This window comes from Nerophis ophidion, linkage group LG26 (assembly GCF_033978795.1).
Source record: "Nerophis ophidion isolate RoL-2023_Sa linkage group LG26, RoL_Noph_v1.0, whole genome shotgun sequence".
Lineage (NCBI taxonomy): Eukaryota > Metazoa > Chordata > Actinopteri > Syngnathiformes > Syngnathidae > Nerophis > Nerophis ophidion.
The window spans coordinates 4,449,450-4,475,915 of record NC_084636.1 but is presented as its reverse complement, the minus strand read 5'-3'; the positions used below and the strand labels follow the sequence as shown (position 1 = coordinate 4,475,915).

Below are 26,466 nucleotides of genomic sequence, written 5' to 3'. Positions count from 1 at the left end.
TAAACCGCGGGCCGGGCGGGTGACATGACGAAAAATAGATTTTAATTAGATTCGGGCGGGTGGCGGTTGAACCATCCAGAAATATTTGATATACATGGTTCTGGGATCGGTATCCTTTGCCATTCAAAGAGCCATTTAAGACCCGTTTCATAAAGCAAAGAAGTCAATAGGAGACGCTATTATTCTCTAGAATGACTGCCGGCAGTCACCCAGTTAATAAGTATTAGGGCGTGCTATGAAGCCATTGGCTATGTCGCCTTCTACAACATGTACGATCTGCTTGTCAGTCCAGCAACATGTTGTGTGTAACTTCTGCAGACACACCCACACGACTGCAAGGCATACTGGGTGACACAGAGTACACTAATGGTTGTGATATAAACAATTTTAACACTCTTAGTAATATGCGCCACGCTGTGAAGCCACACCAAACAAGATTGACAAACACATTTCGGGAGAACATCCTCACTGTAACACAACATAAACGCAATACAACAAATACCCAGAATCCTTTGTATCCATGACAATTCCTGACTATTTTATACACCCCACTAGCAACCCGTGCTTTGGTAAGGTGGGCGGGGTTGGGGGTGCGGGGGTGTAAAATGTATTCAGGGTAATGTCACAGATACAAAGGATTCTGGGTATTTGTTGTGTTGCGTTTATATTGTGTTACTGTGAGGATGTTCTCCCGAAATGTGTTTGTCATTCTTGTCTGGTGTGGCTTCACAGCATGGCGCATATTAGTAAGTGTTAAAGCTGTTTATATCACAACCATCAGTGTACTCTGTATCACCCAGTATGCCTTTCAATCTTGTACGTGTGATTGCGGAAGCTGCACACAACATGTTGCTGGACTAACAATCGGTTTGTACATGTTGTTGAAGGTGTCAAAGGCAATGGCTTCACAGCACGCCCTTATTTTTGTCGTCAGGATGAACACCATTGGATATTCGCGAGAATGTTAGCAGCTCCCATTGTCTTCTTTACTCTGTGAAACGGGTTTAAATAGCTCTGTGAGTGGTAAAGGTGGCCGACCTCTGATGTATTTCAGCGGGCGGGCGGATGCGGTTCTGATAAAATGTTGGTTCGGGTGGATGATGACTTTGGTGATGCGGTTGCGGATGATATAGTTGCCTATCCGCGCATCTCTAGTGTATATGTATGTTATGCCATTGTTTACAAATTTGGTAAATAAATAACCCAAATAATGTATATTTTGTTGTTTTCTAACTGTACTGAAAATGAACCGAACTGTGACCTCTAAACCGAGGTACATACCGAACCGAAATTTTTGTGTACCGTTACACCCCTAGCTTTTAGGTATGAGGTTAGGTTGTCACATTTGAATGTGGACTTTAACTGCAGTAGCACAGTAATACGAGGAACTGTATGGACCAGGACTTAGAAGCAGGTTCTGCTGTGACTTCTTCTGTACATCCTGGCTGCGTGATGGTTTTTAACATTGAAATGATGTTATCCTGCGAGGGCCTGATCCGGCCCTCGGGCCGTACGTTCGACACCCCTGCTCTAAAGGCTTAGCGGCCACATGCGTGGACAGTACCTTTTAGCTCTTATTTCCAAAATGGTGTACACTACTGAATTGGGGTCTTATGGCCACTTATGTGGACACTTACACTGCCATCCGGTGGTGTCAGAAGAGCATAACATACAATGGAATTTTGAAAAAAAAAGTGTAAAAATAAGAATTAGCATGTCACTAAACATGAAGTACATGTTTGTATACTTATTGACTAAGTAAATTATATTAAAAGATGATTTTTTGTTTTTATTCTAATTAGGGTCCAATAAGCCCACTTCCTCACCGCCCTGTGTGTCTTGTCTCCATGTGATCAGGCGTGACGGCGAAGGCTTGCGTGTCTTCTGGGACCGACTGAGGGAGCCGTCCTTCACCTCCTGGTGGAACCCCTTCGCCACCGACCTGCCCTACGTCACCTTCACCTCCCACCCTGTGAGGCACCTCAGCGAGGCCTTCTCTTCCATCTGCAATGTAAGCCAAAACTCACTTTGTCTCCATTTACAGAAAATGTTCGTCATTTTTTGCGTTTCAATTATGATGACAATTTCATTTAAATACAAATTACTGAGGAAAATGTATGTTTAAAAATTCAGTGCACAAATATTTATCTCTTTAAAGGGGAACTGCTCTGTTTTTGGAATTTTGCCTATTTTTCACAGTCATTATGAAAACATAACATGAATTTGTTTCAATGCTTTTTAAATATTAAATACAATTGATCAAAAGTCCGCTTACAATGGAGCCTATGGAAGTCGCTCTATTCTGCCTATAAAACCTCTAAAGCAGGGGTGTCAAACTCATTTTAGATGGGGGGCCACATGGAGAAACATCTACTCACCAGTGGGCCGGACTGGTAAAATCATGGCACGATAACTTAAAAATAAAGACAACTTCAGATTATTTTCTTTGTTTGAAAATAGAACAAGTACATTCTGAAATTGTACAAATCATAGTGTTGTTGTTTTTTTTTTACACTTACATGTTGCAGTTAATAGTATTCTATCTTTATTTGCCGTTATTTATATTTTCTGAATAAATTCTGTAATAATGTTCATCAGTCTCATAGGTGTTAATTTTCAATCAAGATGAAAAAAAGTATGTCAAAATCAAATTACAGTATGTTATTTATGTAGTTTACTCATTTTCCTCGACTGATGTACTAGAATGATGTGGTTTATTTTGTACATATGTAGCATCATCTACAAAGACACAAATAATCACTATTGCGACATCCAGTCGACACATTCAGAACGGCTGTTTCTTTCATTCCAAAATTTCCGGTAAATTTTTATACTTTGCAAACTCATCCCGCGGGCCGGATAAAACTTGTTCGCGGGCCTGATCCGGCCCTCGGGCCGTACGTTCGACACCCCTGCTCTAAAGGCTTAGCGGCCACATGCGTGGACAGCACCTTTTAGCTCTTATTTCCAAAATGGTGTACACTACTGAATTGGGGTCTTATGGCCACTTATGTGGACACTTACACTGCCATCCGGTGGTGTCAGAAGAGCATAACATACAATGGAATTTTGAAAAAAAAAAGTGTAAAAATAAGAATTAGCATGTCACTAAACATGAAGTACATGTTTGTATACTTATTGACTAAGTAAATTATATTAAAAGATGATTTTTTGTTTTTATTCTAATTAGGGTCCAATAAGCCCAAATAGCAAAGAGAAATAAAAAAAAAAAGCATTTAAACAAACAGCTTGGGCCTTAAGAAGTTAAGGTTTTATATACATGATGTAAGTATATAAGTCATGTACAACATTTATAATATTTAATATTTTCGTATTTGATCATTTTATGATAATTTCGAAAACGTGTCACTATGTTTGCTTTTTTCAACATCACTGATTATTACTCACTGCAAACTTTATGAAAGGCAACAAACATATTAGCACATCTCTTACTGTACACTGTCTGCTGTCAATAGGAGGCTGACTGCTAGGTTGTTCATATATTCCCATTTAGAAGAAGAATGTCTCATAATCCTCACAAAGAAAAGCGGGTGAAACAACCATATTTTGTGTCGTTCTCGTCATTTCCGAGTCTAATTTGGCTGTCAAATTGTACCATCTTGTCGGGATACGCCCTCAGCCTTATACTATCCAGGTGAGGCATGATTTATGATCTATAATAAACTTGCAGGGAAGCGAGGAAGCAGCTGATGTCAACAAAGGCACACAAGCTGGTGATCATGGCGCCAGTATAAATAGTTTGCCTGCGTTAGCACTTATAATAACAATATCACTAATAGTGGTTAATGTTCAATTCACAAATTGTAAATGGAAAATTGGTGCTTTTTGAATGGTTATTTATTGGATTTTATGGATGGAATAGACAACCTCCCATTGGCTCTGCTGTATGCAGATTTTTAATTACTATTTATTATTGCTTTTTTTTAATTTCTCTTTGCTATTTGGGCTTATTGGACCCTAATTAGAATAAAAACTAAGAATCATCTTTTGATATGTTGTACTTTAGTCCATAAGTCCACAAATGTGTATTTCATGTTTAGTGACATGCTAATTCTTATTTTTACACTTTTTTTCCAAATTCCATTGTATGTTATACTCTTCTGACTCCTCCAGATGGCAGTATAAGTGTCCACATAAGTGGTCATAAGACCCCAATTCAGTAGTCTACACCATTTTGGAAATAAGAGCTAAAAGGGGCTGTCCACCAATATGGCCACTAAGCCTTTAGAGTTTTAAGTAAGAACGCATTAAAAACAATTCCTAAGAAATTGCATTTACCCGTTGAAATTCACCTAATTTTTCGGTTCTAAAACCGAATCGGTTGCTTTACTCTTTATTTACCAGAGGGGAGTCTTGAGTTTTTAAGCAATACTAATTTCTGCACAGAATTTTAACAAACTCAATTTTGGAACGCACACATTTTGCCCGCACATTTTTATTCGATGAAATTGTCAGCATAATGTGATATAAAAATCCATTTTGTTTACAAAATTCCAATTCAAAAACTCAAGTTACACAAGTTCAGTGTCCATAAATAGAATTATTCAATGAAATTGTCAGCATAATGTGATATAAAAATCCATTCTGTCCACAAAATTCCAATGCAAAAAATTAAGTTGCGCAATTTCAGTGTCCAAAAATAGAATTGAAATAAAGACAGAAATTAACCTGCGCATACTACAACCAATAATCAGAATCAGAATAACGTAATTAATCCCAGAAGGGAAATTAAAATTTCAATCAGTATCTCAATTCTATGAGATACAGCACAAATGCTAAAGTCCAACACTGAATGAACTTTTAAAAAGAGTGAGTTGGAACCACTGTCAAGGATTATCAAAATCAACGAGCTATTGTTTTTATCCTTTACAGCAGGGGTCTCAGACACGCGGGCCAATTGCGGCCCGCAAGACGTTATTTTGCGGCCCCCAACTAAATACAAAAGTTTAATGTTAGCGCGGCCCGCGAGTTTTATATGAATGCCGCTTGACAGCGTTGTGTTATTTGGGTCCAAAATGGCTCTGTCAACGTTCTGGGTTGCCTACCCCTGCATTAGTGGAAAAGCGGCAAATGAGTGAAAGCGACAGAGACGTTGCCATGGAAACGAGGGTTTTCTGCAGTCACACCGCGACACCTGTCCGTCAGTAATAACAGTCCGCGATAACCTGGACCAATTCAAACCGTCATGTTTTTTTTTTTTTATTATTCAATTTGCCTTGCCTCACATTTCTTGATTCTCATTTTGTTCATTTATATTTTGATTTTATTTTGAGTTGACTCTGCGTCCAGTGGCCCCCAGCCAAATTGAGTTTGAGACCCCTGCTTTACAGGTAATAATGATGGTGTCATGATCCGCTGCCCGGATCATGTCTTATTCTGGTTTGGTTCAGTCTTTGTATCGTATTCTGTTGGTATTTGACTTCCTTAGTTCCTGGTGGCACTTCCTGTTTGTTCTGTTGCCATTGTCACGCATTAGTGTCACCTGCCCCTTGTTTTTGACGCACACCTGCCTGGTTATTACCACCTTTATTTAAGCCTGCCTTTTTTGTTCATTCGATCTCGCTTCCTAGTTTCTGTTCCATGCAACAGGTGACGACGCTGATTCCCGACTCTGGTATTACTGTTTTTGTACTTGCTAGCTTCCGCGCTATGCTTTGTGTTTTCTAGCTCCCATGCTAGCTCTTTGTTTTGCCTTTTTATGCCTAGTGCAAGTTTTCTGTTCTTAGTCTATTTTTTAGTGTAAATAAATCATTATTTCCGACTTTACGCTGTTAAGAGAACGAACCATCACCACGATGCCAGCGAACCGTCACAGATGGTACCTAAAACATGACAGTACAGTTAGTTTGACAACCATATTTCTATTTTCCTTGGGAAAAATCCAATGCGTGGTAATGAATTATAGAACTCCCACTGAATCAATCAAATACATTTTATTCATGTAGCCCTCCATCATGAAGTGCTTCAAACGCTCAACAACACCCGTGAACTTAACCCACATCCAGGCAATGAGAAAAGAAAACATACCCGTACAGTCATCTTCTTCCTGGTCTTCTGCAGTCAGACCGTGTCAGAGAAGAGGTGTGTACGCGGCATGCAACTGTTTTGTCGTAAAAAAAAAGAAAATAACAAGGCGATGAGAAGCATCTGCGTGGGCCAAATGATTCATCTCACTTAAACCAATCATAAAGCAAGGCGCTGGAATCAGCCGTGAGTCATAAAACTTCATTTTATGTTGGATTTAAAAGTTCACCTGGTGTTGGAACTAGGACTGGGTTTTGGCAAGGACTTTACTGTATTGTCTTTGATGAAAGTAAGATGCAGCCTAAGATACAAACCCCGTTTCCATATGAGTTGGGAAATTGTGTTAGATGTAAATATAAACAGAATACAATGATTTGCAAATCATTTTCAACCCATATTCAGTTGAATATGCTACAAAGACAACATATTTGATGTTCAAACTCATAAACATTTTGTTGTTGTTGCAAATAATCATTAACTTTAGAATTTCATGGCTGCAACACGTGACAAAGAAGTTAGGAAAGGTGGTAACAAATACTGATAAAGTTGAGGAGTGCTCGTCAAACACTTATATGTAACTTCCCACAGGTGTGCAGGCTAATTGGGAACAGGTGGGTGCCATGATTGGCTATAAAAACAGCTTCCCAAAATATGCTCAGTCTTTCACAGGAAAAGATGGGGCGAGGTACACCCCTTTGTCCACAACTGCGTGAGCAAATAGTCAAACAGTTTAAGAACAACCTTTCTCAAAGTGCAATTGCAAGAAATTTAAAGATTTCAACATCTACGCTCCATATCATCATCAAAATGTTCAGAGAATGTGGAGAAATCACTCCACATAAGCGGCATGGCCGGAAACCAACATCGAATGACCGTGACCTTCCATCCCTCAGACGGCAATGTATCAAAAACCGACATCAATCTCTAAAGGATATCACCACATGCGCTCAGGAACACTTCAGAAAACCACTGTCACTAAATACAGTTTGTCGCTACATCTGTAAGTGCGAGTTAAAGCACTACTATGCGGACTGTTGAAGGACTGAAGCTCTACATAAAACAAGAATGGGAAAGAATTCCTCTTTCAAATCTTCAACAATTAGTTTCCTCAGTTCCCAAACGTTTATTGAGTGTTGTTAAAAGAAAAGGTGATGTAACACAGTGGTGAACATGCCCTTTCCCAACTACTTTGGGACGTGTTGCAGCCATGAAATTCTAAGTGAATTATTATTTGCAAAAAATAAAAAATAAAGTTTATGAGTTTGAACATCAAATATGTTGTCTTTGTAGCATATTCAACTGAATATGGGTTGAAAAGGATTTGCAAATCATTGTATTTTGTTTATATTTACATCTAACACAATTTCCCAACTCATATGGAAACGGGGTTTGTATAATCGCATCATTACATTTTTGCCTATGCACTTGGTTGTTTGATTTGTGTACGTACAAATTGATGGATAACTTGCTTTGAAATCATAAGTCAGACTGACAAGCAGATATTTAAATATTGTTATTTTTCCAAACTATCATACGGTATTTAATAATTAGGTGTGCTAAAAAAATGTTTTTTTTATCACATCCGAATCCCTTTTTTTATTTATCTTGATAGTAAATTGATCATTTTTTTAAATAGATCATTTATTTTTTTGGATTAATTAATTTAAAAATAATAATAAAAATTAGGCCATCTCTGTGCTTACTTAGTGCACATATGTGTCATACGTCAGCAACCAAAAGGAGGTTGTGTAACCTGTGAGCTGTTTTATTAAGGTGTTGTTATTATTACACCAAATAATACATTGCAAAAATCAGTTTGAACGGCGAATCGTGTTGAATCGAGTATCGATTATGAACCAACTCCTCACCCGAAGAATCAGAATTGATTGACGAGTTGATCGAAGATTCACACCAACAACTATCTAATATTTGTTGCATGAGCAGATAATATCAAAGATTAAAACTAGAGATGTCCGCTAATGGCTTATATTCTGATATCAAGATTACATGCAGAGTCCAACTCTTAATTACCGATTCCGATATCTACCGATACATACCGTGGTGGAATGAACACATTATTATGCCTCATTTTGTTGTGATGCCCCCCCGCTGGATGCATTAAACAATACAACAAGGTTTTCCAAAATAAATCAACTCAAGTTATGGCAAAAAATGATTGAAGTCACAAAGTGCATTATTTTTTTTTAACATGCCTCAAAACAGCAGCTTGGAATTTGGGACATGCTCTCCCTGAAAGAGCATGAGGAGGTCGATGTGGGCGGGTTTGAGGTGGGGGGGGTTGTATATTGTAGCGTCCCGGAAGAGTTAGTGCTGCAAGGGTTTCTGGGTATTTGTTCTGTTGTGTTACGGTGTGGATGTTCTCCCGAAATGTGTGTTCTCATTCTTGTTTGGTGTGGGTTCACAGTGTGGCGCATATTTGTAACAGTGTTAAAGATGTTTATACGGCCACCCTCAGTGTGACCTGTATGGCTATTGACCAAGTATGCGTTGCATTCACTTTGTGCATGTGCGTGCGTGCGTGTGTAAAAGCCGCATAAATTATGTGACTTGGCCCGCACGCTGTTTGTATGGAGGAAAAGCGGACATGACGACAGGATGTAGAGGACGTTAAGGCACGCCCCCAATATTGTTTTCCAGGTGGAAATCGGGAGAAGTTTGGAAGAGTGGTTGCCCCGGGAAATTTTCGGGAGGGACACTGAAATTGGGGAGTCGCTAGGGAAAATCAGGAGGGTTGGCGAGTATGCGTTAAAGGGGACTTATATGCAAAACCAAAAAGACCTCCTCATCTTTGAGATCACGCCAGCGAGTGAAAGCCAGGACAATGTTGATCCTGACTGTCTTTTTATCCGGGAAATCTCCCTTTTTTTTTTTTTTTGTCCCCTCAGGCAAAACTTTTTGTTTCTTTGTTTTTTTTGCAGCTTCGGCCATGATAGCAGTAGTTGCATGTAGGCTTTCGTCTTCTTCTTTTTCTTCTTTAGTTTTCTGCCGGCACGCAGGCGTTCGCATCGTCTTCTTGTGAATATTTCTGGCCATCACACAAATTTCCGTTTGGTAACATTAGCATTTTGATTCAAGCATCGAAAAGTACTTACTGGTTTAGCAGGAACAGAGCCACATGTACCTCCTCATCTTTGAGATCATGTCTTTGGAGGTGGGAGGAAGCCGGAGTACCCGTAGGGAACCCACGCAGTCTCGGGGAGAACATGCAAACTCCACACAAAAAGATCCCAAGCCAGGGATTGAATGGGGATAGGTTGATTGGCAACACTAAATGGTCCCTAGTGTGTGAATGTGAGTGTGAATGTTGCCTGTCTGTGTTGGTCCTGTGATGAGGTGGCGACTTGTCCAGGGTGTACGCGCCTTCCGCCCAATTGCAGCTGAGATAGGCGCCAGCAGCCCCCGCGACTCCAAAAGGGACAAGCGGTAGAAAATGGATGGATGGATCTTTGAGATCACGCCAGTGAGTGAAAGCCAGGACAATGTTGATCCTGACTGTCCTTTTATCTGGGAAACTTCCCTTTTTTTCTTTTTTTGTCTCCTCTGGCAAAACTTTTTGTTTCATTGTTTTTTTTTTGCAGCTTCGGCCATGATAGCAGTAGTTCCATGTAGGTGGTCTTCTTCTTCTTCTTTTTCTTCTTCTTTTTCTTCTTCTTCTTCTTCTTCTTCTTCTTCTTCTTCCTCTTCCTCTTCTTCTTCTTCTTCTTCTTCCTCCTCTTCCTTCTTCTTCTTCTTCTTCCTCCTCTTTCTTCTTCTTCTTCTTCTTCTTCCTCCTCCTCCTCTTCTTTCTTCTTCTTCTTCCTCCTTATCCTTCTTCATCTTCCTCCTCTTCCTTCTTCTTCTTCTTCTTCTTCCTCTTTCTCTTTCTCTTCCTCTTCTTCTTCCTTCTCCTTGTTCTTCTTCTTCTTTTTCTGTTTCTTCTTTTTCCTCTTCTTCTTTCCCCTCTTCCTTTTCTTCTTCTACTTCTTCTTCTTCCTCCTCTTTCTTCTTCTTCTTCTTCATCTTCTTCTTCTTCTTTTTCCTCCTCTTCTTTCTTCTTCTTCTTCCTCCTCCTCATCCTTCTTCATCTTCCTCCTCCTCCTCTTACTTCTTCTTCTTCTTCTTCCTCTTTCTCTTTCTCTTCCTCTTCTTCTTCCTTCTCCTTGTTCTTCTCCTTCTTCTTCTTCTTCTTTCTCTTCCTCTTCTTCTTCTTCCTCTTTTTCTTTTTCTTCTGTTTCTTCTTTTTCCTCTTCGTCTTCTTTCTCCTCTTCCTTCTTCTTCCTCTTCCTTTTCTTCTTCTTCCTCCTTCTCTTTCTTCTTCTACCTCTTTTTCTCTTCTTCTTCTTTTTCTTCTTCCTCCGTCTCTTACTTCTTCCTCTTTTTCTTCTTCTTCTTCCTTTTCTTCTTCTATTCCTTCTTCCTTCTTCTTCTTCTTCTTCTTCCTTTTCCTCCTCCTCTTCCTTCCTCTTCTTCCTCTTCTTCTTCTTCTGTTCTACTGGCCGCATCATCTTTTTAACGAATGGGTAAAGCGGGAGTGACGTATCCAAATCAGCACATTTGTAGTTTTTCATGCGGATCATTAAAGTTGCTAAGTGAAAGTGATACAGACCACTCATCATTCAACTAGCTGTAAGTCCATGTATCTTCCCAAAACTTATGAAACTATTTTAATCAAGGTTGAAAAGTAACTTAGTGTTGCTTTAAATCTTGAAATATGCAAAGAAATTACCCAAAGAAAAACCCCAAGTCATTAGACTTGGGTTTGTATAAATCTGTTTTTAGACAACCCTGCTAACAAAACACAATCTTTGGCTAAAAATACAATCTCCTCGCTGAAGTTAATTTGCGCACAGAAATGTTTCAAGACTTCAGAAAGTCTTTTGTGCGATTGAAAGTCAAGCATATTGCAAAGCGTTCCCAGGAATTTCATCATTTCACCTCGCATGAGGAGGAGAGGAGAATTAAGCAATCACGGCGATGACACTTGAGCCGTGTCACAACATTTCATCGCCTTTCAGCTCCGCTTCACGCCGCAGGAAGGAGGAGGACGTGGAGGAATTTTAAAGCACTACATTGGTCTGACCAAGACCTGAAAGTAGACCCTCAAGGACCAAAGACCCGGAGGCCCTTACTCAGAATGTTCATGAAAAAAGGTATGTGGTGAAGGAGGAATGTGCCACGTGGGGAAGAAGACTCAAGAACCTGAGCTTCAAGTCCCACCGCAGTGGTTCTTGGTGACTCAAGACAAGAACCTAAACCACATTCAAACTTGAACTTTACTGTCAGGTTCAAACACTGATGACATCTATTAAACAAGACAAAAGGCAAAGAATCAAACAGAGACAGGATTAAATTTGGACTCAGGTCTGAGGAGAGACATGGCCACTGTACACTCTCTGTACAGTCTGCACCAAGCTCTGCTCCAAGATCGTACTCCTCCTTCTTTATTTCATCCCCCCCTCCTTCCCACAGCTGCTTCCTCAGGGAATTGGGTCGTGAACAGCGTTGCCTTCGGTTTCCGAACAGTTCAAAGAAAGTTCCATAAAATTTTTCAAAGAGGGTCCCATAAAATAGATCAAAAAAGAGTTTGTAAAAATACTTAAGAGTTCTTCTGGAAGTTGGGCATATCCTGCCCTCTGTCTGCTTGGAAGTCCGGGTGGAATTTTACGAGCATTCTTCTTGGAAGGTTTCAGCCTTTTGTCTTCTTTTCCAGAACACAAAGTATTTTTTGATAATTTACACATAGTTTTTTCTGACATTTACAGTACAGATAAGAACTAAATTTAGTTGCATTAGCTCATGGTACCGACTCTGTTTATAACTTTTATGGACAGAATTTCTAGGCGCAGTCAGGGCGTTGAGGGGATCCGGTTTGGTGGCTGCAGGATTAGGTCTCTGCTTTTTGCAGTCCTGATGGGGATCCTCAGCTCTCACCGGATTGGTTCGCAGCCGAGTGTGAAGCGACCGGGATGGGAATCAGCACCCACAAGTCCGAGTCCATGGTTCTCGCCTGGAAAAGGGTGGGGTGACGTCTCCGGGTTGGGGAGGAGACCCTGCCCCAATTGGAGGAGTTCAAGTACCTAGGAGTGAGGGAAGAGTGGATGGTGAGGTCAACAGGCGGCGTCTTCAGTAATGCGGACGCTGTATCGATCCGTTGTGGTGAAGAAGGATCTGAGCCGGAAGGCAAAGCTCTCAATTTATCGGTCGATCTACATTCCCATCCTCACCTTTGCTCATGAGCTTTAGGTTATGACCGAAAGGACAAGATCGCGGGTACAAGCGGTCCAAATGAGTTTGGGTCTCTCCCTTAGAGATAGGGTGAGAAGCTCTGTCAAAGTAAAGCCACTGCTCCTCCACATGGAGAGGAGGCAGATGAGGTGGTTCGGGCATCTGGTCAGGATGCCACCCGAACGCCTCTCTAGGGAGGTGTTTAGGGCACGTCCGACCGGTAAGAGGCCATGAGGAAGACCCAGGACACCTGGCAACGCTTCGGGATCCCCCGGGAAGCGCTGGACGAACTGGCTGGGGAGAGAGAAGTCTGGGCTTCCCTGCTTAGGCTGCCTTCCCCGCAACCCGACCTTGGATAAGCAGAAGAAGATGGATAGCTCATGATAATGCAGGATAAAAAATCAATAAGGTACAGATGTAAATAAATAGATTACTGTATAGTTAAATATATTGCAATTTTGCATAAGAATCCATGTTTATGGATACCATACCATACCAACTTTGTGTATAAAGCCCTTTAAAAACAAGCACAGTTGAAGAACAAAGGGCTGTACACCATAAAGAAAAAGAGGCTCAGGACAGACTAAAAACTAACATTCAAAACAGAAGTAAGTACACATTGAAAAAAATATCTAAATTACCCTGAGAACAATTTGTTAGATAAAAAGCAGTTAAAAAGTTAAAAATTGTTTAAATTCTCATGCTGGGTTGAAAGCCAGTGAATAAAAATGGGTTTTAAGAAGGGTCTTAAAAGTAGCCAAAAAAGGGGCCTGTCTCACATGGAGAGGGAGATGGTTTCAGAGTTTGGGACCCACAACAGAGAAGACTCTGGATGTATGTTGTATTGTCTTTATATTCCAGTGAGTTAGTCCATTTTGGGGTGAATTGAGGGGATTATTATTATGCGTTCAAGAGTCTTACGTCCTGAGGGAAGAAACTGGTACAGAAGTCTGCTACGGAGGCTGCGGAACCTCTTTCCAGAGTCCAGCAGTGAAAACAGTCCTTGGTGGGCGTGGGAGGAGCCTCTGCAGATTTTCTGAGCACTGGTCAGGCGGCGGCTTTTTGCCATCTCCTGGATAGGAGGAAGAGGAGTCCTGAATCATCCAGGGAATGGTGTCTAATCCCAGTAAACCTATCTGACCCTGGGGCCATCTTGTTCACAGATTCAGAACTTCCGCGAGGAGCTCAAAGGAGCGGCGCAGAAAGCCCACAAGGAGAAGCCGGTCCCCGGGAAGGCCAACGGCGTTCTGGTCCTGAAGCAGTCCATCCACATCCAAGCTTACGTGGGCCTCATGTCTTTCTTAGGGAACACCAACAAGCTGGGTTACTGCTTTGCTCGAGGAAACCTTGGCTTTTAGGGACTCTTTCACATGCTTGGTGCTGTGAACTCACTAACCCAACTTGGATCTCAACCCAATCAAGCTCTCGATTAACCCTTGGCTATTTTCCCAGCAAGCCTCTAAATAATGTGCCGTATTCTCTTCAGCGTGACACTTGACTCATCTTCCTGCTTCTATGATAATCCCTCGCTCTCACAACACCACGCTTGCCTTCCTCCCTCGGTGTTTCCGTTCAAAGATCCTCGGCGCCCCACGCAGCCTCTAAGAGATGCACGTTTGTATACTTTGTTGTGTTTATTTTTACACAACTCATGCATTGGTGACAGCGCTATTTGTGGCTTCAGGTTGGCTCCTGTCTGCTTTTTTTGCGTTTATTAAATGATCGTTCACGTGTTGCAATTCTCTCTTCACTCTTCTCAACAAGACATTGCTAAAGAGACTTCAGACTTTACACAATGCAGCTGGCAGACCCTTATCGCCCCCATTTGATCCAGTCTTCATTGGCTTCCAGTCAAATCCAGTTTAAGATTTTAGTCCTGACTTTCCATGCGGTACATCACTGACTTGTTATGCCCCTACTCTTCAGGCCAGGGTCTTCTAAAGTAGTGTTTTTCGACCACTGTGCCCCACCATACTCGTGTGCCGTCAGATATTATCTGGTGTGCCGCGGGAAATTATGCAACTTCACCTCAGTCAGGGTAGTAGGGAACCTATGGCTCTAGATCTTTTGATGACTGCACCTGGCTCTCAGATAAATCTTAGCTGACATTGCTTAACACGATAAGTAATGAATAATTCGGCTGGTAATCAGTGTCAAAAATAACGTTCAAAATATAAAACATTCTCATCCATCCATCCGGTTTCTACCGCACCTGTTCAAGAAGTCGCATTAATGGTAAGAAGTATTTCATTTAGCCTCAGAATAACAATGTTATTAAAAAGAGTAAGACTTATTCAACTCTAAAAATGTGGGTATTTCTTAAAAATGCACGCATATAGTTGTATTCAGTGTTTGAAATAAATAAATAAATTATATGGCTCTCACGAAAGGTTCCCGACCCCTGACCTATGTGGTCCAAAAAATACTATTTGCAAATATATAATTCTAATCTGCAAATCCATCCATCCATCCATTTTCTACCGCTTATTCCCTTTAGGGGTCGCGGGGGGCGCTGGTGCCTATCTCAGCTACAATCGGGCGGAAGGCGGGGTACACCCTGGACAAGTGGCCACCTCATCGCAGGGCCAACACAGATAGACAGACAACATTCACACTCACATTCACACACTAGGGCCAATTTAGTGTTGCCAATCAACCTATCCCCAGGTGCATGTCTTTGGAAGTGGGAGGAAGCCGGAGTACCCGGAGGGAACCCACGCATTCACGGGGAGAACATGCAAACTCCACACAGAAAGATCCCGAGCCTGGATTTGAACCCAGGACTGCAGGACCTTCGTATTGTGAGGCAGACGCACTAACCCCTCTACCACCGTGAAGCCTAATCTGCAAATAATGCGTTGAATTCTAAAAACGTTACGACAGACTGCCTTAAGAACGTAATGGAATTTTACATTTTCTATGTAGGATAAAACACTGAATATTGACAAAATATGAATGTCACACCCCCTTTCCATCAACATATTTTACAATCAAGTGAAACGCATATGTGGCCCCCGAGTCAAAGTAATTGCCCAGCCCTGGTCAACCTTTTTTCAGTGATGTACCCCCTGCGAAATTTTTTTTAATTCAAGTACCCCCTAATCACAGCAAAGCATTTTTGGTTGAAAAAAAGAGATAAAGAAGTAGAATACAGCACTATGTCATCAGTTTCTGATTTATTAAATTGTATAGCTGCAAAATATTGCTCATTTGTAGTGGTCTTTCTTGAACTATTTGGAAAAAAAGATATAAAAATAACTAAAAACATGTTGAAAAATAAACAAGTGATTCAATTCTAAATAAAGATTTCTACACATAGAAGTAATCATCAACTTAAAGTGTTCTCTTTGGGGATTGTAATAGAGATCCATCTGGATTCATCAACTTCATTCTAAACATTTCTTCACAAAAAAAGAAATCTTTAACATCAATATTTATGGAACATGTCCACAAAAAAAATATCTGTCAACACTGAATATTGCATTGTTGAATTTCTTTTCACAGTTTATGAACTTACATTCATATTTTCTTGAAGTATTATTCAATAAATATATTTATAAAGGATTTTTGAATTGTTGCTTGCTTTTAGAATATTTAAAAAAAATCTCACGTACCCCTTGGCATACCTTCAAGTACCCCCAGGGGTACACATACCCCCATTTGAGAACCACTGATATATAGAATAGAAAGTACTTTATTGATTCCTGGGGGAAATTCAGCAAATATCAGATTGTAGGTGGGTTTATTTTGTACCCTTCGCAATCATATTTCACTGTTTGTTGCATTTTTGTTGCGTTTCACTTGATTGTAAAATATGTCGATGGAAAGGGGGTGTGACGTTCATATTTTGTCAATATTCAGTGTTTTATCCTACATAGAAAAATGTAAAAATTCTATTCTGTATTTTAAGGCGGTCTGTCGTAACTTTTTTAGCATTCAATCAGACATTATTGTGAAGTTTTGTAATTGTGTTCCCAAAAATAGATATCCATCCATCCATCCATTTTCTACCGCTTATTCCCTTTTTGGGGTCGCGGGGGGTGCTGGCGCCTATCTCAGCTACAATCGGGCGGAAGGCGGAGTACACCCTGGACAAGTCGCCACCTCATCGCAGGGCCCGAAAAGTACCAAAAATTATCAAAATAATTTCAGTACCGGTACCAAAACTATTTTTGCTTGGTGTTTATGAAAAGGGGAGCAAAAAAAGGCAAACAAGCTAAAAAATATATATAAATAATAAATAAATTAAAAAACACGATGTAAGATGAATAATCACCACTCCACTTCACCTTAATGTGAGGGTTTTTTTGTTTTTTTTTGTTAAAAAGACAAAGCACAAATGATTTGGAAAAAGTAAAAATGTATTGAAAAAAAAATGTTTTAGTTTTGTCCAAAAGTCTAAACATAATGATGAACCTTACATCGTGTTTTTTAATTTATTTATCATTTATATATATTTTTTAGCTTTTTTGCCTTTTTTTGCTCCCCTTTTCATAAACACCAAACAAAAATAGTTTTGGTACCGGTACTGAAATTATTTTGATAATTTTTGGTACTTTTCGGGCCCTGCGATGAGGTGGCGACTTGTCCAGGGTGTACTCCGCCTTCCGCCCGATTGTAGCTGAGATAGGCGCCAACACCCCCCGCGACCCCAAAAAGGGAATAAGCGGTAGAAAATGGATGGATGGATGGATTTTGTAATTGTGTTCCCAAAAATAGATATACCGTATTTTTCTGACTATGTGTTTTTTCATAGTTCAGCCAGGGGTGTGACTTATGTGTGAAATTATTAACACATTACTATAAAATATCAAATAATATTATTTATCTCAGGGGTCAGCAACCTTTTTGAAAGCAAGAGCTACTTCTGGGGTACTGATTAATGCGAAGGGCTACCAGTTTGATACACACTTAAATAAATTGACAGAAATAGCCAATTTGCTCAATTTACTTTAAATAAATAAATCTATATATATGTATATATATTAAAAAAAGGGTATTTCTGTCTGTCATTCCGTTGTACATTTTTTTTCCTTTTATGGAAGGTTTGATGAAAAAAAAAACACTTAATTGAACGGTTGAAAAGAGGAGAAAACAGGGAAAAAAAAGAAAATAAAATTTTGTAACAGTTTATCTTCAATTTCTACTCTTTGAAATTTAAAATTCAACCGAAAAAAAGAAGAGAAAAACTATCTAATTCGAATCTTTTTGAAAAAAAATAATAAAATAAAATATATGAAACATCATTAGTAATTTTTCCTGATTAAGATTAATTTTAGAATTTTGATGACATGTTTTAAATAGGTTAAAATCCAATCTGCACTTTGTTAGAATATATAACAAATTGGACCAAGCTATATTTTTTAACAAAGACAAATCATAATTTCTTCTAGATTTTCCAGAACAAAATTTTTTAAAAGAAATTCATAAGTCTTTGATATAAGATTTAAAATTTGATTCGACAGATTTGCCAGAATAATTATTTTTGAATTTTAATCATAAGTTTGAAGAAATATTTCACAAATATTCGTCAAAAAAACAGAAGCTAAAATGAAGAATTAAATTAAAATGTATTTATTATTCTTTACAATAAAAAAAAAATACTTGAACATTGATTTAAATTGTCAGGAAAGAAGAGGAAGGAATTTAAAAGGTAAAAAGGTATATGTGTTTAAAAATCCTAAAATCATTTTTAAGGTTGTATTTTTTCTCTAAAATTGTCTTTCTGAAAGTTATAAGAAGCAAAGTAAAAAAAATAAATGAATTTATTTAAACAAGTGAAGACCAAGTCTTTCAAATATTTTCTTGGATTTTCAAATTCTATTTGAGTTTTGTCTCTCTTAGAATTAAAAATGTCCAGCAAAGCGAGACCAGCTTGCTAGTAAATAAATACAATTTAAAAAATAGAGGCAGCTCACTGGTAAGTGCTGCTATTTGAGCTATTTTTAGAACAGGCCAGCGGGCGACTCATCTGGTCCTTACGGGCGACCTGGTGCCCACGGGCACCGCCTTGGTGACCCCTGATTTATCTCATTCACGTAAGAGACTAGACGTATAAGATTTCATGGGATTTATGGATTAGGAGTGAGAGATAGTTTGGTAAAGTTATAGCATGTTCTATATGTTATAGTTATTTGAATGACTCTTACCATAATATGTTAGGTTAACATAGCAGTTGCTTATTTATGCCTCATATAACCTACACTTATTCAGCCTGTTGTTCACTATTCTTTATTTATTAGGGCCCGCATGGCCAAAGGACCTATTGTTTTTCGTGCGTTTTATTATTATTCTTTATTATTATTATTATTATTATTATTATTCCGCCGCCTCTTTGAACTGTAAATTGACCCCCTGAACATGCTTCAAAACTCACCAAATTTCCCACACACATCAGAACTGGCGAAAATTGCCATCTAATACAAAAACCAAACCCCAAAAATCAAAAATGCGCTCTAGCGCCCCCTACGAAAATAAAAAAACAGACTGCTTGTAACTTCCGTTAGCAATGTCGTAGAGACAAGAAACCAAAACCTCTAAGTAGGACTGACTTAGACCTAGATTTCATAATTTTACTTTATACGGCAAAAATAAAATTTAAATTGGCAAAAACCCCATCAAAGCAACATTTGCCTTAAAAAATGCTATTTTTGCCTCTTTGCGCTGTATTTTGACCCTCTCAAAATGCTTCAAAACTCACCAAACTTGACACACACATCAGGACTGGCAAAAATTGCGATCTAGTAAAAAAAACAAACTCCAAAACTCAAAATTGCGCTCTAACGCAATTTTTGAATAAAACACAGAAAAAACTGCTCCTAGGAAGAAAACACAAACAAAGTGAAGTGGTGAATTATATTTATATAGCGCTTTTTCTCTAGTTACTCAAAGCGCTTTACAAACCCAATATCTAAGTTACATTTAAACCAGTGTGGGTGGCACTGGGAGCAGGTGGGGAAAGTGTCTTGCCCAAGGACACAAAGGCAGGGACTAAGATGGTGGAAGCGGGAATCGAACCTGCAACCTTCAAGTTGCTGGCACGGCCGCTCTACCAACCGAGCAAAACTGCCTGTAACTTCCGGTAGGAATGTTGGAGAGACATGAAACAAAACTTCTATGTAGGTCTCACTTAGACCTACATTTTAATTTGGGTCGCGGGGGCAGCAGCCAAAGGCGGGCCCGACCAACGCTGCTTGCAGCTTTGATTTTAAATTGCCTTTCAAATGTCTATTCTTGCTGTTGGGTTTTATCAAATAAATTTCCCTAAAAAATGCAATTTATATCAATCAATCAATGTTTATTTATATAGCCCCAAATCACAAATGTCTCAAAGGACTGCACAAACCATTACGACTACGACATCCTCGGAAGAACCCACTAAAGGGCAAGGAAAACTCACACCCAGTGGGCAGGGAGAATTCACATCCAGTGGGACGCCAGTGACAATGCTGACTATGAGAAACCTTGGAGAGGACCTCAGAAGTGGGCAACCCCCCCCCTCAACGGGACCGAAAGCAATGGATGTCGAGCGGGTCTAACATGATACTGTGAAAGTTCAATCCATAGTGGCTCCAACACAGCCGTGAGAGTCCAGTTCAAAGCGGATCCAAGACAGCAGCGAGAGTCCCGTCCACAGGAAACCATCCCAAGCGGAGACTGATCAGCAGCGTAGAGATGTCCCCAACCGATACACAGGCGAGCGGTCCATCCTGGGTCTCGACTCTGGACAGCCAGTACTTCATTCATGGTCATCGGACCGGACCCCCTCCACAAGGGAGGGGGGGACATAGGAGAAAAAGAAAAGAAGCGGCAGATCAACTGGTCTAAAAAGGAGGTCTATTTAAAGGCTAGAGCAGGGGTCGGGAACCTTTTTGGCTAAGAGAGCCATTGGCCCTAGTGTGTGAATGTGAGTGTGAATGTTGTCTGTCTATCTGTGTTGGCCCTGCGATGAGGTGGCGACTTGTCCAGGGTGTACCCCGCCTTCCGCCCGATTGTAGCTGAGATAGGCGCCAGCGCCCCCCGCGACTCCGAAAGGGAATAAGCGGTAGAAAATGGATGGATGGATGGAGCCATGAAAGCCAAATATTTCAAAATATATTTCCGTGAGAGCCATATCATATTTTTTAACACTAAATACAACTAAATGCGTGCATTTTTAAATAAGACCAACATTTTTAGAGTACAAAAAGTCTCTTATACTTTTTCATAACATTGTTATTCTGAAGCTAACCAATAATAAATAAAATGTCATGTTTGTTGATCATGTTTTTGTTTGGCCGTGTGCTGTTTGTCCTTTGGACTCTTTAAGTTCCTGTTTTTTTTCCACTCCCTTGTCTTGTTTTCTTGGTTACTCATTTTGTCCACCTGTCTCTGGTGGACAAAATGCCGCTCACCTGCTTCCCAAGCACTAATCAGAGGCAGTATTTAAGCTTGTCTTTGCCAGTCAGTCACCCTGGCGTCAATGTGATCTTTTCCTGCTCCGTGCTAACTTGTTTCATGCCTTGTCATAGTTTCGTGCTTCATGCCATGCCAAGTAAGTTTTGTTTGATTAATGTCCGTAGTCTGTTTATGCGTTATCTTTGTTCCTTAGCCCAAGTTGTGCCTCCGTTGTGAGCGATTTTTGTTTGTATCTTTTTTTAGTTTAAATTAAATCATGTTTTTACCTAAATGCCATGTCCTGAGTAGTCCGTCTGCCTTCCTGGGGGAACGACCCCGCAGCAAGCTGCGACCTCCCCATCGTGACATAAAGTACTTCTTACCATTAATGCGACTTCTTGAACAGGTGCGGTAGAAACCGGATGGATGGATGAAAATGCATGAGAATGTTTTATATTTTGAACGTTATTTTTAGCACTGAATTCCAGAGGAATTATTCATAATTATCGTGTTAAGCAATGTCAGCTAAGATTTATCTGAGAGCCAGATGCAGTCATCAAAAGAGCCACATCTGGCTCTAGAACCATAGGTTTCCTACCCCTGGGCTAGAGTATACAGATGAGTTTTAAGGTGAGACTTAAATGCTTCTATACTCCAGTGCGTCTTATATATGTTGTTTTCCTTCTTTATTATGCATTTTCGGCAGGCGCGACTTATACTCCGGAGCGACTTATACTCCGAAAAAATACCGTACCTGCCCCCAGACCCATTTTTTTCTCTAAATGTGGCCCTTTAGTCAAAATAATTGCCTCGGTCTGGTCTAGGGTCAGTACCTCTGGATTGGCAGACCGGGGTGGTGGTTCCTCTCTTTAAGAAGGGGGACCGGAGGGTGTGTTCCAACCATGGTGGGATCACACTCCTCAGCCTTCCCGGTAAGGTTTATTCAGGTGTACTGGAGAGGAGGCTACACCGGATAGTCCAACCTCGGATTCAGGAGGAACAGTGTGGTTTTCGTCCTGGTCGTGGAACCGTGGACCAGGGTTCTTGAGGGTGCATGGGAGTTTGCCCAACCAGTCTACATGTGCTTTGTGGACTTGGAGAAGGCATTCGACCGTGTCCCTCGGCAAGTCCTGTGGGGAGTGCTCAGAGTATGGGGTATCGGACTGTCTTGTTGTGGTGGTCTGTTCCCTGTACGATCAGTGCCAGAGCTTGGTCCGCACTGCCGGTAGTAAGTCGGAAACGTTTCCAGTGAGGGTTGGACTCCGCCAAGGCTGCCCTTTGTCACCGATTCTGTTCATAACTTTTATGGACAGAATTTCTAGGCGCAGTCAAGGCGTTGAGGGGTTCCGGTTTGGTGACCGCGGGATCAGGTCTCTGCTTTTTGCAGATGATGTGGTCCTGATGGCTTCATCCGACCGAGATCTTCAGCTCTCACTGGATCGGTTTGCAGCCGAGTGTGAAGCGACCGGAATGAGAATCAGCACCACCAAGTCCGAGTCCATGGTTCTCGCCCGGAAAAGGGTGGAATGCCATCTCCGGGTTGGGGAGGAGACCCTGCCCCAAGTGGAGGAGTTCAAGTACCTTGGAGTCTTGTTCACGAGTGAGGGAAGAGTGGATCGTGAGATCGACAGGCGGATCGGTGCGGCGTCTTCAGTAATGCGGACGTTGTACCGATCCGTTGTGGTGAAGAAGGAGCTGAGCCGGAAGGCAAAGCTCTCAATTTACCGGTCGATCTACGTTCCCATCCTCACCTATGGTCATGAGCTTTGGGTCATGACCGAAAGGACAAGATCACGGGTACGAGCGGTCCTAATGAGTTTGGGTCTCTCCCTTAGAGATAGGGTGAGAAGCTCTGCCATCCGGGAAGGACTCAAAGTAAAGCCGCTGCTCCTCCACATGGAGAGGAGCCAGATGAGGTGGTTCGGGCATCTGGTCAGGATGCCACCCGAACGCCTCCCTAGGGAGGTGTTTAGGGCACGTCCAACCGGTAGGAGGCCACGGGGAAAACCCAGGACACGTTGGGAAGACTATGTCTCCCGGCTGGCCTAGGAACGCCTCGGGATCCCCCGGGAAGAGCTAGACGAAGTGGCTGGGGAAAGGGAAGTCTGGGTTTCCCTGCTTAGGCTGTTGCCCCCGCGACCCGACCTCGGATAAGCGGAAGAAGATGGATGGATGGATGGTCTAGGGCAGGGGTGCCCACACTTTTTCTGCAGGCGAGCTACTTTTCAATTGACCAACTCGAGGGGATCTACCTCATTTATATACATCATTTATATTTATTTATTTATGAAAGAGACATTTTTGTAAACAAGTTAAATGTGTTTAATGATAATACAAGCATGTGTAACACATATAGATGTCTTTCTTTCACAAAGACAAGAACATAAGTTGGTGTATTACCTGATTCTGATGACTTGCATTGATTGGAATCAGACAGTAATGATGATAACGCCCACATTTTCAAATGGAGGAGAAAAAAAGTTGTCCTTTCTGTACAATACCACATGAAAGTGGTTGGTTTTTGGCATCTAATTCATCCAGCTTCCATACACTTTACAAGAAAAACATTGGCGGCAAATTCCGTAGCTTGCTTGATTGACATTCACGGCACCCGAGGGTCTTGTGAGATGACGCTGGCTGCTGCCAGTTCATTATTATGAAAAAATGACAGAGAGGAAGGCGAGAAACACTTTTTATTTCAACAGACTTTCGCGCCGTCCCTTCCGTCAAAACTCTGCACATTTCCTATCTTCACAATAAAAGCCCTGCTTCATGCTGCCTGCGCTAACAAAATAAGAGTCTCGGAAAGCTGGCGTGCACAAGTGATGTGCACGCCAGCTTTCTGAGGGATCGCTTGTGCACGCCAGCTTTCCGAGACTCTGTATTTAGTTAGCGCAGGCAGCATGAAGCAGGGCTTTTATTGTGAAGATAGGAAATGTGCAGTCGGCCTTTAGAGTTTTGACGGAAGGTACGGCGCGAGAGTCTGTTGAAATAAAAAGTGTTTCTCGCCTTCCTCTCGGTCATATTTTAATAATAATGATCTTGCAGCAGCCAGCGTCATCTCACAAGACCCTCCGGTACCGTGAATGTCATTTAAGTGACGTCTTGGTGAAGATTGATGATCACTCATTTTTAGGTCTATTTTTTTTAAAAGCCTGGCTGGAGATGGACTGACACACCCCCCGCGGTCGACTGGTAGCTCGCGATCGACGTAATGGGCACCCCTGGTCTAGGGTGTATACATGAGTTTTAAAATAGGACGAGCTACAGATTGTTTGTTGATGCTTTGCTCTTGGGAATTGTTGTACTAGAATTATTTCCTGTTTCCACCATTTCCCGCCCTGTAGAAAAGGAGAAACATCTGAAGTGTGACTAAAACAGGGTGAAACAGAGCTCCAATGTCGTGATTGACAATGTCAATTGAATGCCGACCAACCAAAGCCGCGGTAATAACTCTCTCTCAAGGCGTTGTCAGCAGGAAACGAGGTTAAGTAGCGAGTGTCGTCCAGCTGCTCTTCCACCAGGTATGGAGTAAAGGTAAAGTTCAGCGCCTTCAGTATCATGTATCATGCCCCCGGGGGCTCAGAAGGGGTTAACCTGTTTCCTCCCAGAATGAGGACGTGTCTCTAATCTGGGATCAAGCTCTGCTCTGGCCTGGAGCCAAGCAGCTCGTCCACATTTCTGTTCCTGGGGTTGTAAAAGATGTTGAGAACGCAGGATTAACTGCAGCCATAAACATTGTTGTGCCTCGAGAAATCTCCTCTTCTGACATTTGGGCTCGGACTACGTTAAGGTAACGTGTGGAGTTCCCCAGGGTTCGGTCCTTGGCCCTGCACTCTTCAGCATCTACATGCTGCCGCTAGGTGACATCATACGCAAATACGGTATTAGCTTTCACTGTTATGCTGATGACAGCCAACTCTACATGCCCCTAAAGCTGACCAACACGCCGGACTGTAGTCAGCTGGAGGCGTGTCTTAATGAAATTAAACAATGGATGTCCGCTAACTTTTTGCAACTCAACGCCAAAAAAACGGAAATGCTGATTATCGGTCCAGCTAGACACCGACCTCTATTTAATAATACAACTTTAACATTTGACAACCAAACAATTAAACAAGGCGACTCGGTAAAAAATCTGGGTGTTATCTTTGACCCAACTCTCTCCTTTGAGTCACACATTAAAAGCGTTACTAAAACGGCCTTCTTTCATCTCCGTAATATCGCTAAAATTCGCTCCATTTTGTCCACTAAAGACGCTGAGCTCATTATCCATGCGTTTGTTACGTCTCGCCTCGATTACTGTAACGTATTATTTTCGGGTCTCCCCATGTCTAGCATTAAAAGATTACAGTTGGTACAAAATGCGGCTGCTAGACTTTTGACAAGAACAAGAAAGTTTGATCACATTACGCCTGTACTGTATATATCTTTATATACATATATACATACATATATACCTGTACTGGCTCACCTGCACTGGCTTCCTGTGCACTTAAGATGTGACTTTAAGGTTTTACTACTTACGTATAAAATACTACACGGTCTAGCTCCATCCTATCTTGCCGATTGTATTGTACCATATGTCCCGGCAAGAAATCTGCGTTCAAAGGACTCCGGCTTATTAGTGATTCCCAAATCCCTAAAAAAAAGTCTGCAGGCTATAGAGCGTTTTCCGTTCGGGCTCCAGTACTCTGGAATGCCCTCCCGGTAACAGTTCGAGATGCCACCTCAGTAGAAGCATTTAAGTCTCACCTTAAAACTCATTTGTATACTCTAGCCTTTAAATAGACTCCCTTTTTAGACTAGTTGATCTGCCGTTTCTTTTCTTTTTCTCCTATGTCCCACTCTCCCTTGTGGAGGGGGTCCGGTCCGATCCGGTGGCCATGTACTGCTCGCCTGTGTATCGGCTGGGGACATCTCTGCGCTGCTGATCCGCCTCCACTTGGGATGGTTTCCTGCTGGCTCCGCTGTCAACGGGACTCTCGCTGCTGTGTTGGATCCGCTTTGGACTGGACTCTTGCGACTGTGTTGGATCTATTATGGATTGAACTTTCACAGTATCATGTTAGACCCGCTCGACATCCATTGCTTTCCTCCTCTCCAAGGTTCTCATAGTCATCATTGTCACCGACGTCCCACTGGGTGTGAGTTTTCCTTGCCCTTATGTGGGCCTACCGAGGATGTCGTAGTGGTTTGTGTTGTGGTTTGTGCAGCCCTTTGAGACACTAGTGATTTAGGGCTATATAAGTAAACATTGATTGATTGATTGATTGGTTAAACCTTATAATACTGTATGTCTTTCAGTATGTACGCCACATTTCATCTTTTTATCATCCCGACTCTTAACTGGATAACTGGAGTTCTTAACCTTTTTCACCCAACTTTTCCACGACAGATGTCCACTGAATTATCAATCAATCAATCAATGTTTATTTATATAGCCCCAAATCACATATGTCTCAAAGGACTGCACAAATCATTACGACTACAACATCTTCGGAAGAACCCACAAAAGGGCAAGGAAAACTCACACCCAGTGGGCAGGGAGAATTCACATCCAGTGGGACGCCAGTGACAATGCTGACTATGAGAAACCTTGGAGAGGACCTCAGATGTGAGCAACCCCCCCCTCTAGGGGACCGAAAGCAATGGATGTCGAGCGGGTCTAACATGATACTGTGAAAGTTCAATCCATAGTGGCTCCAACACAGCCGCGAGAGTTCAGTTCAAGCGGATCCAAGACAGCAGCGAGAGTCCCGTCCACAGGAAACCATCTCAAGCGGAGGCGGATCAGCAGCGTAGAGATGTCCCCAACCG

General features: G+C 41.4%; 1 protein-coding gene across 1 annotated transcript in view; it reads left to right on the top strand.

Annotated features, from left to right (window-relative positions):
- tprg1 (tumor protein p63 regulated 1) overlaps positions 1-14,009 on the top strand; it is an 83,580-nt gene extending 69,571 nt beyond the window's left edge. Inside the window, exons 4-5 of the mRNA XM_061888680.1 lie at positions 1,858-2,011; positions 13,434-14,009. Coding sequence (XP_061744664.1) covers positions 1,858-2,011; positions 13,434-13,628 — 349 coding nt within the window. The 3' untranslated portion in view covers positions 13,629-14,009. The remainder of the gene's footprint in view (positions 1-1,857; positions 2,012-13,433) is intronic.
- Positions 14,010-26,466: the final 12,457 nt, after the last annotated feature.